Genomic DNA, 13,418 nt, shown 5'->3' on the forward strand with positions numbered 1-13,418 from the left:
GCAAATATCCCATGTTTTCCTTATTCAGGCTTTTAATGCTAATGTAGTGGTAGAAACTGTTCTTATTACCATTGGTGTCCATTACCAGTTTCAGCTGTAGCTGAGCTTTGGCTTTCCTGGCACTATCCCTGCATACTTGATCAATGCTTCTATATTCCTCTTTTGTAGCTTGTTCTCGCTTCCATCTCATGTGCATCTTTTTTTTTTTTTTTTTTTTTTTTTTTTTTTTTTGCACTGGAGCTCAGTCATGAATGTTCTGTTTAGCCCAGCTGGGCTCCTGGTACATCTAGCCTTGTGCCAAAACAAATAGTACATTAGCTATTGCATTTGTGGCTGTGAAGACATTATTAATTTCTTCCAGGCATTGAACTATAGCAGATATCAACAAGCGGAGGCGAGGAAGGTGCTTTTACAAGTAACAAGTAAACCTGCCTAACGCTTATATTATTGTAGATTAGGTTATTTTTTTCTGAAATATTTATTCAGTAGACTCTGCTGGCTTAGTGAAGTTGAGTATAACTAATTAACGCTTTCATCAAGGTGGTAGAACAAGATTTGGGACTAAGAGCTGGACAGCTGCATAGAACTTGTTTCTGTCTTTGGCTTTTTCAGCCTTCGGGAGTGTCTTGGGTAATAACACTGCGTAAGTATTTCCATAGGAAAGGGACTATGAATTGTTGGGTTAGGGATCCTAAGAAAAGAGCAAAACTAGAGAAAATAGTGTTTCTGATTACACAATAAAGAACAGTGTAAAATGCTGCTCCCTGGTGAACTAAGAGTTCAGCCAGGAAAGACGACCTTTATCAGAAGTGTTTCTGGCTCTGTTTTCCTGTCTCAAGCAAAAGAGATCTCGGGTGATGTGGTTGGCTCTCCAGTGAGTTGCGAGAAGGCCTGTAGAATGTCTGTGCTGTCTTATCTATGTTTCTTTCTCACTTAATGGATTCCCATACTGGGACAGTTCTTTGAAAAATGAAAGTGCTTTGAGATTAGCATCTGTTTTTTGATTACTGTATTGACCAGTGACAGTGAATATGAGAAACTCTTGAACGCCTCCTCAGCTGAAATTTTAAACATATATACAATCTAATAAATAAGATCTTCAAGCTAAAGTTTCTCTTAAGCTGTCATACATTCATTACATAAATCAACTGGATTATTTTATTACACAAAAAATACTTCTAAAGTGGAGCAGTTTGACTTTGCTGTGTCAGATGTGCTGGGTTTTTTTGTGTGTATGTGTCTATATAATATCTATATATCTATATGGGGCTTGGTATAGATTTACAGTTAGTTGCTACTAGAAATACTTTACAAAATAAAATTACATTGCAGTGGTTTAAGCACAAAGGTTCAAATAAAATGTTCTATAATTCCAATTCTGTTGCAATTAACACTGAATATATAAATATTTCTGGAAAATATAGTATTGTTTAATTGTAGCAGAAAAATTGCCTACTGTACTACAATGCAGGTTTAATTTCCTAGATTCTAATTTCTAGATTCATTTAAGTTATCTTGTTTAAATATTATTGTGCCCTTTTGTGTTCTGATATATTGAAAAGAAATTGTTTAATTTGGACATGTGTGTTGCAAATGCAGTCTCTTCATTACACTTCTATTACACACTGCAAATTTTTGGGACCATTTTCTTAGAGAACATCAATTAACCAAGATCACAGTTGTTAGCAGGCTTTATAGTCTATATTCATAATAGATACCTGTGTAAGATAACAAAGAAGGAACTTAAAACTGCAGTACTGAAATCTAAAACTACTTAATCCATGTTTTGCTTGCAGTCCTTCAAGGGACTGAACCACAGACTAAAAATTAAATTCTACTTCTAACATACAACTAAATTCCTGAAAGATAGAATGTGCACAACCTTTGTGTGTGTTTTCAGTGCCTGAACATAGATTTAAAATTTGAATTTGGAGCTATAAGATGCTTGTCCAGGTAAATTTAATAGGAACACTTTTGAATATTGGATAGTATTTAAAATATTTTTTTAATAATGTATTTAGATTTCTTCACCTTCTGTTGATTGAATACACATCATCATTGTCTGTTTAATAAATGCATCATTATGCAGTGAATTGGGCTAGGGATATATGAATAACTATGGTTATATATTATATATATGAATATATATGAATTTGTCAATAATGTTGGAAACACTTTAGTTCAGCCTTATGTTAATTGATAAATTGATTTAAATAATACCATTCCTTACATAGAGCTTGTACTTTACTTCCAGACCTTCATCTGGACTATTCATTAACTGATGAGTTCTGTAGAAATCACTTCTTAGTGGGACTGCTTCTAAGGGAGGTGGGCAATGCATTACAAGAGTTCAGAGACGTGCGGCAGATTGCTATTAGTGTGCTCAAGAATTTGATGATAAAGCATTCTTTTGATGATAGATATGCTACCAGGGTAAGTGTATTGCTATGTTAGTCATACAAAATAATAAAGATTAAGTGTGCACACATACAGAAAGTTTTTTCTTTCACAAAAAAACTTGTTAATTTGCAGCAATGTTATTTCTGTTCAGACTGTGATGAAAGTATGTATGAAAACTGTATAAAAATCAATCTGCAAATCCCATATTTTTACCAAATGAAAGCACAAAGCACCTTTTAACATAATGACATGTGTTTATTACACTTTAGCACAGTGTAATCTAGCTGCTGTTCTTAAAGCAATCAGATTTTTACGAATGTTTTTAAAGCTCTTATTTTCATTAAGCATTAGCTCTTAATATTTGGCAGCTGTCCGTCCATCATTTATTATTCATAGAATGAGTATAAGAAAGCTACAAGTCATGGCCGTAAATTTTGAGTGATTTTTAATTTTTCTGACTTTTTTTTAACATCAGCTGTGCTGTGGAGAAACCATTAAATTTTAATGGACGATAGCATTAATTTATCAAACCAACATAATATTAATTTACTTGGTTAGTCTTAGATAAAATCACATTAATTTAGTTTTTTTTCTGCATTATATCGAAACTAAATAAAATTTACTGACCTTCTGTAAATTAGAATGAAATACACTGATGATCACTGCTTTTGCCATTTATGAACTTATGAATGTGGGTTCTAGCTTGGCAAATATTTATTAAATGTTCTTTTTTGTAATTTAGGAGTGAATTAAAAATTAAATCTGTATTCTGTTAATGAGCTGTTAAACTCTGTTTAGAGCCATCAAGCAAGAATAGCCACTATGTATTTACCGCTCTTTGGACTGCTCATAGAAAATGTTCAGCGAATCAATGTTAAAGATGTGTCTCCATTTCCTGTTAACCCTTCCAGCAATGTGAGTGACCATTTCTATTTGGTATTCTGAATTATTTTTATCGTAATTTATTGGTAACGCGTATTAGAAACACTGCATACTTCTGGCAAACAAAGATTTTCATAAGCTTCAGAATTCTGCAAGTTTGTTGTTCTTGCTTTTTCTGAGCTTAAAAGCTTAGTTAACCTTTATGGTTTTGGCTGCAGTTTTTCTTGCCCAGCTAAGTTATGCCTAAGGTGGTAATTGGCAAGTTTGGTCCTACATCCAGGTTACAGTGCCCTTATTGATCTCTACTTGAACCTCTGAAGACTTTTGGAGAATGCTAGGCCACACTGATTGCCACAGCATCATTCTAATGCCATCTGATTATAATGCCATATAACATCTTGGTTTTTCTATATCTCTGGTGCATGTGCCTATATTTCAATACAAACTATAGACCACACAGGACATGACTGCTGCATCTTTTTGAGTCTTTGAAGAAGAGCAGCCAAAGAAGCTGAAGGAACAGTGTATTTGAAATAAATATCAGCTGTTTCTGAAATTTAATGGCCTTCCGTTTGTATCTATTACCCAGTTTTGATAGAATTTTTCTGAGAGAGGAGTTTTCATTAAATTGTCTGGTTTTTACTCAAAAATTACACTTCTTTTTAGTCTATCTGCCAGTTTGTATAAACAGTTTTCCTCTATTCCTGTGGATCCTGGCATTGGAGGCACTTGCACATACTTCATTTTTATGCAAGAGGATACTCCCCTGACAATCTAACACATAGAGAATCAGTTATGTTTGCTAAAATCCCAACAGATTCAGTAGCTGCTGTTGCTGTTCAGCAGAAAAGATTGTATATTGGTGGTATATTTTTTTTTTTTAAATCTTATTTTTCAATTCAGTCCAGCACTGAAATAAATGGACTACCAAAAAAAAGGTTAATTTTCTAGAAATTAGAGAAGAATTTTTAACGTTAAAGGAACAGCTGTAGTGTAAGAGGGCTACAGGAGAATGAATTCAAATAGAATTTGTGAAGGTGTATATTGATGTATAATAGTTGCATACAATTATTGAGTCTAAGATTTAATAATTATTAACGTATTTTACTTTTGTCCAAATCTTGCTGTGTTCCATTTGGTATTAAGAAAGAAATTCACAATACTCTTCCAACAAGAGAAATGTTTGGGTGTTTGAAATAAAAGTAATTTGGATCTCTTGGAAATATCTATTTTATAGTGTTTAGAATTCAATGGAATATTCATTTCTTCAATGTTTCCTGAGGTATCTTAAGTTTTAGGCTATCCCAAGCTTGGACAAATACCTGAACATCTCATTCCATGCTTTTGAGCATATTTAATAGAAATTAAAATTTAAGAAGGAAATATATAACAAATACTGCTGTAGAAGATAAAGTATGTCATATTCACTAAGTCCATAATGTTGAAAAACAATAATCACATTTACCTGTCTATTCCAAACAGAGCGCAAAGGATGATGCACTTAATTTGCCAACAGCAAGTCAGCTAGTAACACCACAAAAATCAGGAAACACATTGGATAACAATCTTCCTAAAGATCTATTTGGTGTTATCTCTGGCATTGGTAAGCACTTAAAAAATAAAATAAAATAATTAAAAAAGGAACCAGTTTCCTTTTTCATTTGTTAACAGAAATAATTGTCCTGTGTCCAATTTTGGTTGCTTTCTGCATGTATACTTGAATGTTACTGCTCCTTTCATTAACAGAACCCTAATGCAATCAGTTGTTCAGCGTGGGTCAGAATTCACAGTCTGTACAAAACACAGTCTGTGTTTTGGTTTTTCTTTTCTATTTGAAACTAAAGATATTTCCTGGAGAGAGCTGCTTTTTTCCCCGTCAAAGGTGATAGTTCTTGTCTTGCTGCGAAGAAATAGGAGACAAGATTAGCCTTAGTTACTTATGGCAAGAATGCCATAATCCACGATTTTGTACATGATGTTAGAGACCACCTCCAAGAGCAGCGCTGCTTGTGCACACCTGTAGGCATCCTCTTGTCTGTCTTTTTAATGTGTTTTTCTATTTGTTGTTGTCTGCTGTAATTAGTTGTGTCACTTACTAGTTTATTAAAAAAAAAAAAGAGATGAAAAATGGGGAAGGGGAGTTTTTTAAATATACATGCTTCTTCATGTAAATGTGTATGTATTGCTACATATGTTTTTTACGCATGTGTGTAGTTGTACATAAGTCTGTGTATGTACATACATATACTTTGCTGAAACTCTAGAACAAGTTTATCTTCATTAAAAGTAACTAAATGGAATTACTTATTTGCCTTCTTAAAAATATATACATATATGGTGGTTTTATAAGTCTGACTAAACTATGGAGTGACTTTTTTCAGTATGTGTATTGTCTGAGACTTTTATGTTGTTCTGGGTTTTTTCAGCTTCCCCATACACCACATCAACTCCAAATATTAATAGCGTGAGGAACGCTGACTCAAGAGGCTCTCTTATAAGTACAGACTCGGGAAACAGTCTCCCAGAAAGACACAGTGACAAGAGCAATTCTCTTGACAAGGTAAAAAAAAAACCAAAATAAAAAACCCAAAGTGTATTCCTAAAATTTCATCTTAATTCTCATACGAATTAATTTCTCTAATCTCCATTGGGAATGGGCTTTCTGGAATAACTGTAGAGCAGTATTTTACATAAGTTTTTCTTTTGCAAAATAATTATTGTATGAACTCTTTTTGCATTGCATTTAGTAAGCTGTTTTGCAGAAAATACAAACAGATTTTCAATGTAGAGACATAAGCAAGCAGTTGTTATTTCCTTTGCTAGAGAAAGACACTAGATGAAGTGTGTTAAATTTCGCTTGAAAGAACTGAATTCTAGTTAGGACAGCTTATTTGATTTTGTGGAGACCTTCACTCTGTCCTGTTCTATACACAATATACGTAGCATTTTTAAAATATTGAAAAACCAGTTGCTGTGCTTTCTGTAGGTGATTTCTTTTATATTAGTTTGACTTTTCTAAATCATTTCACTTTAAATTAGGAGCTCTGGCTGCAGTAGCTATGAGGTATTCAGTCATGTCTTTCTAGAGCTTGTGTTGATACTGATCACATTTCATTTTCTTATATCTTGTTGTGCAAGTCACAACATGTTAATTTTTTCCCCTTGACTCTGACATGCCTTCGTGTGGCAGAGAGAGAAGCTTCTCAGAAGGCACTCTGCTCATGCTATGCGCCCTAATGGAGAAGAAGAAGAAAATTCTCACCCTGCAAAGAAAAACCGTGTTACTATGGATTTTTCACTTCTGACAATTCCAGCTTTGCCAGAGAATATTTTGCATGCTGCTTTCTCTCTTCAGTTACAAGAAGTATTTGGTTTTTGTGCTTGGTATAGTTAAGCTTTTGAGTGAAGTGTCTGATCAGTAGTTTTGCCACTTCTTTGCAACAGTTGAATCTCAAGCCAAATGTGTACAATGTAAGCACATAAAATACCTTCAAATGCCAAACCTGGAATAGTTCATGTACACAAATTAATTTAAGCATAAAAATCCAATCAGCTTAAATATAAGCAGAATTTGAGTCTTAGGGTCTTTAATATAAATAGAACTAAAAAATCTTCTTTGACATTGACCAAGTAAATAAAGAATTACCTTGTGCATACACTGTTGCTAAATGGCAATGCTGTCATCTATTACTTAGTTGTCATGTTGTTAATTACTAATGTGTAGTGTTTTTACCAAGTAAAAGGGTTTTCAAAGGAGTCAACATCCTTTGAAAATTCTACTCTGGTCTGCCAATTTAGGTAATACAGGATTTATGTTTTGCATGCTGTTAATATTTTCCCCAAATAATCCTGCTTTCTTATTTGTTGCTTTCCGAACTTTCTTTCTAGTAGATCAGTTGTTCAGTGCACGTTATCTTCGAGTTTTTGCTCGTTGCTTGATATCATTACTGAAGAGCCATGTTTTTGTTCTAATTTTCTTTCAGAATAACCTGTAGAACTATACTTGTGGAATCAGAATTGGCTGGAAGTATATCCGTTTCTATTTTAATATGTGCATACTTTATAGGTTATTGACCTGTTTTTAAATTAAGCTTGTGAGTAGCTAGAGTCCTTGTTTTATCCATGTACATGTTCAACTATTTTAGAGGGAATATTCTCTAGTGCTCTGGACAGTATCTGAAAGTCTAGGAAACTCAAATTCTGTTCTGCCACCCATTAATTGCCTGCTCTGTTTCAGTATTCATAAAGCTGTATAGTAGCACCTCCTTGTTCACTAGAGATATTTCAAAGATAAACAGTTTGTGAGGTCTTTAGAATCTGCAGTAATCAGGCTTATATAGGTGTCCATTTCCTCCTAAATTACAGTAACTTCTGCCTAGTATTTATCATAGTTTCACATTCAGCTTCACTGTGCATCCATTCAATGGCTAGTATGTGACAGATTTACACAGGTTGGTTTAGGACAGCAATTCTTTTCTTTTACACGGAATGCGTTAAAGGGCTCAGCAGTCAATTGATGTGTATGCTGTGAAATGTTCCCTCATGAATTAGCATGTCTCCTGCTTTCAGTGAGGAGTGTTCCTGGAAGGGTTGTTACACTCTTGAGGTATTGGCAGTTCTTGCTTTGTTTGTGAAACCAAATGCTTTTCTCCCTTGAGTCTGTTTTGTTTTTTGTTTTGTTTTGTTTTTTTTTCCCCTAGTTTTGATATGAAGGATTTTTTCCAACACTCGTATGTGTCCTTAAAAAGGTCATGGAGCCAAGATGATCCAACTTTCTTGTAGAAACCAAAAAGTTGCACAGATCAGTTGTACCACACTGTTGACTTCACAGAAAACTTGTTAAATGTCTGGCTCATTTTCCGTTCGCACAAGTGGCCTTATATTGGAAGTGAGAATAAGGCACTAAAAAGGGCATAATTTATCCTTTAAACAAACATTTATATAGTATATCTGTAAAAGCCTCAGACTGAGGATTTTGTAACACTTGATTGTGTGGAAATTTTTCTTTTACAGATAAGTCTTTACCTAAAGTTCAATTTATATATTCTCACATTTTTATTTTTTCCTTTTTTTGTGGTACACATTTTGAAAGATCAGTTATGGGTTTTTTGTCTTTTTGGACAGACTTTAGTATTGAGCATTGCTGATTAATTTCCCACAAGTGTAGGAATTGTATAAGCAAATGAAGTAGGGAGAAAGATTGGTGTGGGTTTTTTTTGTTTGTTTGGGTTTTTTGGTTTTTGGGTTTTTTTTGAGGCAAGCACAAGCTACGTATCAGTAGTTAATCTTCTAGAATGTATATTATTGCCATTCATGCATGTTTTCCTTGAGGTTCTTACATCTTTAAATGGAAAGAATTTTGTAGAGGCAGGTCTGTCTACAGTTCAGCATGAAGTCTCTTCAAAAGCAAAGGAGCATATATGTATCACCTAACACAGTAGCATTTATTTTTAAAGTATTTCATTTAAGCAGAAGGGACATGACTGATTTCTACTATGTGGGTATCTATGTATAATTAACTTGTTTAATAATCACTGTTAGGTAACTTTTCCTCTTACTCCTCCCTCTGGGGGAAAAAAATCATACAAAGAAGGAAATAAAAATAAACAAAGGTAAAGAGGCTTAATTTGGTATACTTCATGTGTGTAATGTGTGTTTTAGTGACTTGTCTCTACATGAAATATTTTTGTCTCTGTTCTGAGATCCTTTTTCTGTTGCAGGAATTGATAAGGCAATTTAAAACATTTTAGTTTGTTATTAGTTTATGAACTCTTTAGCCAAAATATTTCTGTTTTCTTTCCAGAACCAGCAGAGCAGCACTTTGGGAAGTTCTGTAGTTCGATATGACAAACTTGACCAAGCAGAGATCAAAAGTCTACTCATGTGTTTCCTTCATATTTTAAGAAGTATGTCAGAAGGTAGGTAATTCTACCTATTTTTCAGAAGTTCGAAATCATGTGTTGGATTTATGCCTGTGATTTTAATACCTTTTCAAAATCAGCAGAATATTTTAGTTGTAGGTACCATGTTGTGCTGTGTTTTACAAATATGTGTGATTGATCGAATTAAACTCTGACTGAAACATTGTAAGCATTAAATACTCATTATTCCTTCAAAGTGTGAGGCTAACTAAAGGATTTGGTAAGAAAGCAAATATTTGTGTGTGATTGTACAGTACGTTTTGGAAAATGGAGGTGAAGAATAGTTCATTGATCAGTCTTGGACTAGCCCATTCTTTCATTCTGCAGAACTTCCTGTATGACAGGGAACCAAATGATTTGATCACTGTGTATATTTCCATTTCTGGAATGGGGATATTAGTGCTTCTTCATTCTCCTCGCATGTTTGTGAGATGATCCATTGAATTTTTGAATCTTGGAGAAGGTTGCAGACGTATAGAAATACTGCATGAATGGCAAATCTTAATTTTTTTACTAGGATCGTACAACTCAGAATCCTCCCTGTCCTTGATCAATATTTAAAAAAGAGGGCAAATCCCTTTTGGTAAAAACATTGAATTTTTCCGTTTGTGCTAAACATATCAGAAGTAGTTAATTTATTTTCTGTGTCTATTTTGTTGTTAATTTCTAAAAATTGAGTTTATGTAGTACTTGAATTCTAATTTATTACACCACTTAATCAAGAATGAGAATTGAAAGGTTAATAAGTATTCAATACCTAGTCACACCATTAGATTTTCATGTAATTATATCAATATTATTTTATGTATTTTAATTACAAAGAATAATAACACTCAAAAATTTCTTTTTCACTATTTTACACTTTGAAATATGTAAAAATTAGACAGAATTTCTAGGAAATTCAAGTTAAAATTTACGTAAGCACAGTGGAGACTTTTTGGTCTCAATTCTTCTGGAAAAGAACAAGTGTCAAATAAACTTTGCCACACATCTTTTGTAATAATTTTGAATTTGTTAGCTAATTTTGAGCATTTCTGGCAAAAGAGACCAGGCTATGTAACTACAGGTTTTGTAAAAAATATACAGCCATTTTTGAAATCTGTGCAAATAAAGAAAATCTGAAACCTGTGCTTTTGAAAAACGAGCTATAGTAAAGCATTGTAAATTACAAAAGAAGAAATCATAAATCGGAATTTAAAAAATGTTGAGACCAATCTATAAAGAATCAGGTTATTGGACTAACAGTCCAAAGTATTCTGAAGGCTTATATTTTTAGAACACTGTAGTCACTACTGACTACACAATTACTACTATTTAAAATATGAAATTGTATGGGAATATTATGGATTAATTAAAAGCATATTGTAGAAACTCATTTGGAGAATTGATATGTGCATTTGTATAGCTTCAAGGAGAACTTTAAATAGTAATAGTTATATGTACCCCACAAGCCATTTTTAGATTCTCTGAATCCTCATTATCTGAAAACTAAGAACTGATGCTAACTCTTCTACTTAATATTTTTGTGTGTTTGCTGCCTTTGTCTAGTTTTTAATATTTTTCATTTTCCTAGATGCATTGTTTACATATTGGAACAAGGCTACAAAATCTGAACTCATGGACTTTTTCACAATTACAGAGTAAGTTTTTTTTGTTGAGCTTGTCATAAAATCATATGTTTTGCTATGCTTTTAAAAACATGAGTGTGGATATAAGTGTGTATATATATTTTTATTTATTTGTTTGAAAAAAATAATGCCATCTCGGTCTGTTTAGAAGTCCTTAACCTGATGTGCACAATTGCATGTCTGTTCAATTCCATGATAGTTTCTGGAATTAGGCTATACAGAAGTGATCTCAGGAAGTTCCTAAACAGCGAGTAGTGCTCAAATATTGCTTATACTTATGGAAGAGGAACCAACTGTCTTGTTACCTGTCTGCATTAAAATGCATCTTGTAACATGAACTGCTGAAATTTTTTGGTTGCATATCAAAATTGATTGAATTGCATAACTTCAGAAACAAAGGGATATGAACCGTCCTCCTAGCATTCCTCTTGCGTCTTCTGCCATTCTGTAAGGGAAAAGATATAGGATGAATCCAGTATTTCTTATCAATGGCTGCACTCCATCCCTATGCACACTTAGTGTGTTTGTTCATGAGAATTGACTGATACATTAATAAAAAGTGAAGAAGGCGCTGTTTGCTTGAAGTGGTGTGCCACAGAAGCCTTTCTTCTTGCCTTGCTTGTTTCACTGGACTGCTTTCTTTTGTTTCTATAGTAGCGGCTCAATCGATGTAATATTGGTCATTAATTATGTTATGGAATATGCTACTCGAGGTCTATTTTAGGAATGTATTGTAGATAGTGTTTTAACTCATCATTTGAGTACATCTGGCATGGTATTGATTGTACCAGAGACAGAACTGAACAAGCGAATGAGCCTACTTAGTAGACTCTCTGAAGCCTGAGGTGTAAACTGTACGGAATCAGTGGTAAACAGTGTTTTGCCATTAGATACTTCTTATTTAAGGGCTGGATAGGATCAGTTTGTGATCAAATCAGTAATCTCAAATTACTAATTATCAAATGATTTTCATCACAATAGCAGTAAATGGAATACAGAATAAAATTTCCATCTTGTTAGTGGCGTGGATGATATCACAATTCTTTAAACTAGAGCAGGAACAAGGCTCATAAAAGTCTACCTCCTCCAATTCTAGGAGTATTTTGCCAACGCAAATAACGTCTGTTTTGATGATGATTTTTATTAATACAGGTCATTACAGTAGTTTCTCATTAACTCAGTAAGATGGTGTTTCTGGTAGGTAGGTACTCACTATGCAAAGAACTTTTTCTGAAAAACTTAGAATCTAAAAAAGACAAGAAGATATCGGAAAGGGGAATTGAGGTTAGTTTGCAAGTAGAGTGACAAGTTTTGGGGAGGCAAACACAATTCTGACTCCACAGTTTGGAGACAGCTAATCTACATAAGGTGTGAGTACAAAATGGAGCTGAGTTGAAGAGACTATTTGCCAGTCTTCTCCCTCATTCGCAATGGGCACATGGAAGAGAAAGCCTGAAAACTGGCTTTCAGTTTGGGTTTACACTTTAAAGAAGAACTTTTAGAATATTCTTACCTGAGGGACAAGGAAAGTTGCATTAAGTTTTCTGAATTATCAGAATAATTACTTACAGTGAGAAAAGAGTCAAATAAAATCATTATTACAGCCTCCATTCACACCATTTTTCTTGATTTGAAAGTGTGACTTCTAGTTTACTAGTTATCAGTGTTGTGTACTTACCAGTTGTGAAGACAAGCAGAGGCACCTGGCAAATTAGGTTATACTTTCAACTTTGTTGCTGGATCTGAATCAGTAATACTCTGATTCTTTAATTTATAACATCATATTGAAGTATAGATTTTTTTTTTTTTAATGAGAAATTATTTTGGGGGATTTGCCTTTATCATCATCTTATTGTAAAAGCAGATTCCCTTTAGAAAATAGTTCTTTCAGAAACCCTGTTGTTGTCGTTATCCTGGAATCTGGAGATCTTAAAAAAAAAAAAAAAACAAAAACAAACAAACAAACAAAAAAAAAAACCACCCAAAACAAAAAAAAACCACCAAAACCCAAAAAACCAACAACAACAAAAAACCACAACAAAACAAAAAAACCTAACCTGTAACCAAGAGAGTTTAGGCCAAGGGGAAAAAAGCAGAATGTATTGCCCTTATTTTGAACCCTTATACACATTTTGCAAAATATGTGTATATATGTAATGTCTGGTTATCTCTTTGCTTCTGTTTTTCATGTTACTTGTCCTGGATTGCTGTTCATTTGTAAATAACTCACTGTGCGCCTCACTTCACATAATGAAATCTTGTCTATGATAGGTGAGGGTAAATATTTCTTCTCTATAAATATTATAAATCTATACAAGATGAAGCACTTGAACTCACTGTTTACAGTTTTCTAAGGTGTTTTGTTTTTTTCACCATTTGGCCTTTCTACCTTGTCACTGTTAGACTCACAGTAGCTGTTTTGATTCAGAGTGTTGAGATAGGTGTGCTCAGGAGGCAGCCTTATGTGTCTTTTGCTATTAATCTCAATTTGCCGAAAACAACAACCATCCGTGACTGATTTCAGAAGAGCCATGTTTACCTTTTCTTGGCTTGGGGACTGGAAGGGAATTTTAAGGGTGGGAGAAAT

General features: G+C 33.6%; 1 protein-coding gene across 11 annotated transcripts in view; it reads left to right on the plus strand.

Moving 5' to 3' along the window:
- The window catches only part of DOCK9 (dedicator of cytokinesis 9), a 137,604-nt gene that overhangs the window by 93,334 nt on the left and 30,852 nt on the right, over positions 1-13,418 (plus strand). For all 11 annotated transcript variants that reach the window (XM_075138090.1, XM_075138062.1, XM_075138072.1 and 8 more), the window contains 6 exons: positions 2,255-2,433; positions 3,199-3,315; positions 4,765-4,885; positions 5,709-5,842; positions 9,086-9,200; positions 10,777-10,843. In XM_075138090.1, the coding sequence (XP_074994191.1) occupies positions 2,255-2,433; positions 3,199-3,315; positions 4,765-4,885; positions 5,709-5,842; positions 9,086-9,200; positions 10,777-10,843 (733 nt within the window). The remainder of the gene's footprint in view (positions 1-2,254; positions 2,434-3,198; positions 3,316-4,764; positions 4,886-5,708; positions 5,843-9,085; positions 9,201-10,776; positions 10,844-13,418) is intronic.

Source organism: Calonectris borealis, chromosome 1, assembly GCF_964195595.1.
Source record: "Calonectris borealis chromosome 1, bCalBor7.hap1.2, whole genome shotgun sequence".
NCBI classification, from domain to species: domain Eukaryota; kingdom Metazoa; phylum Chordata; class Aves; order Procellariiformes; family Procellariidae; genus Calonectris; species Calonectris borealis.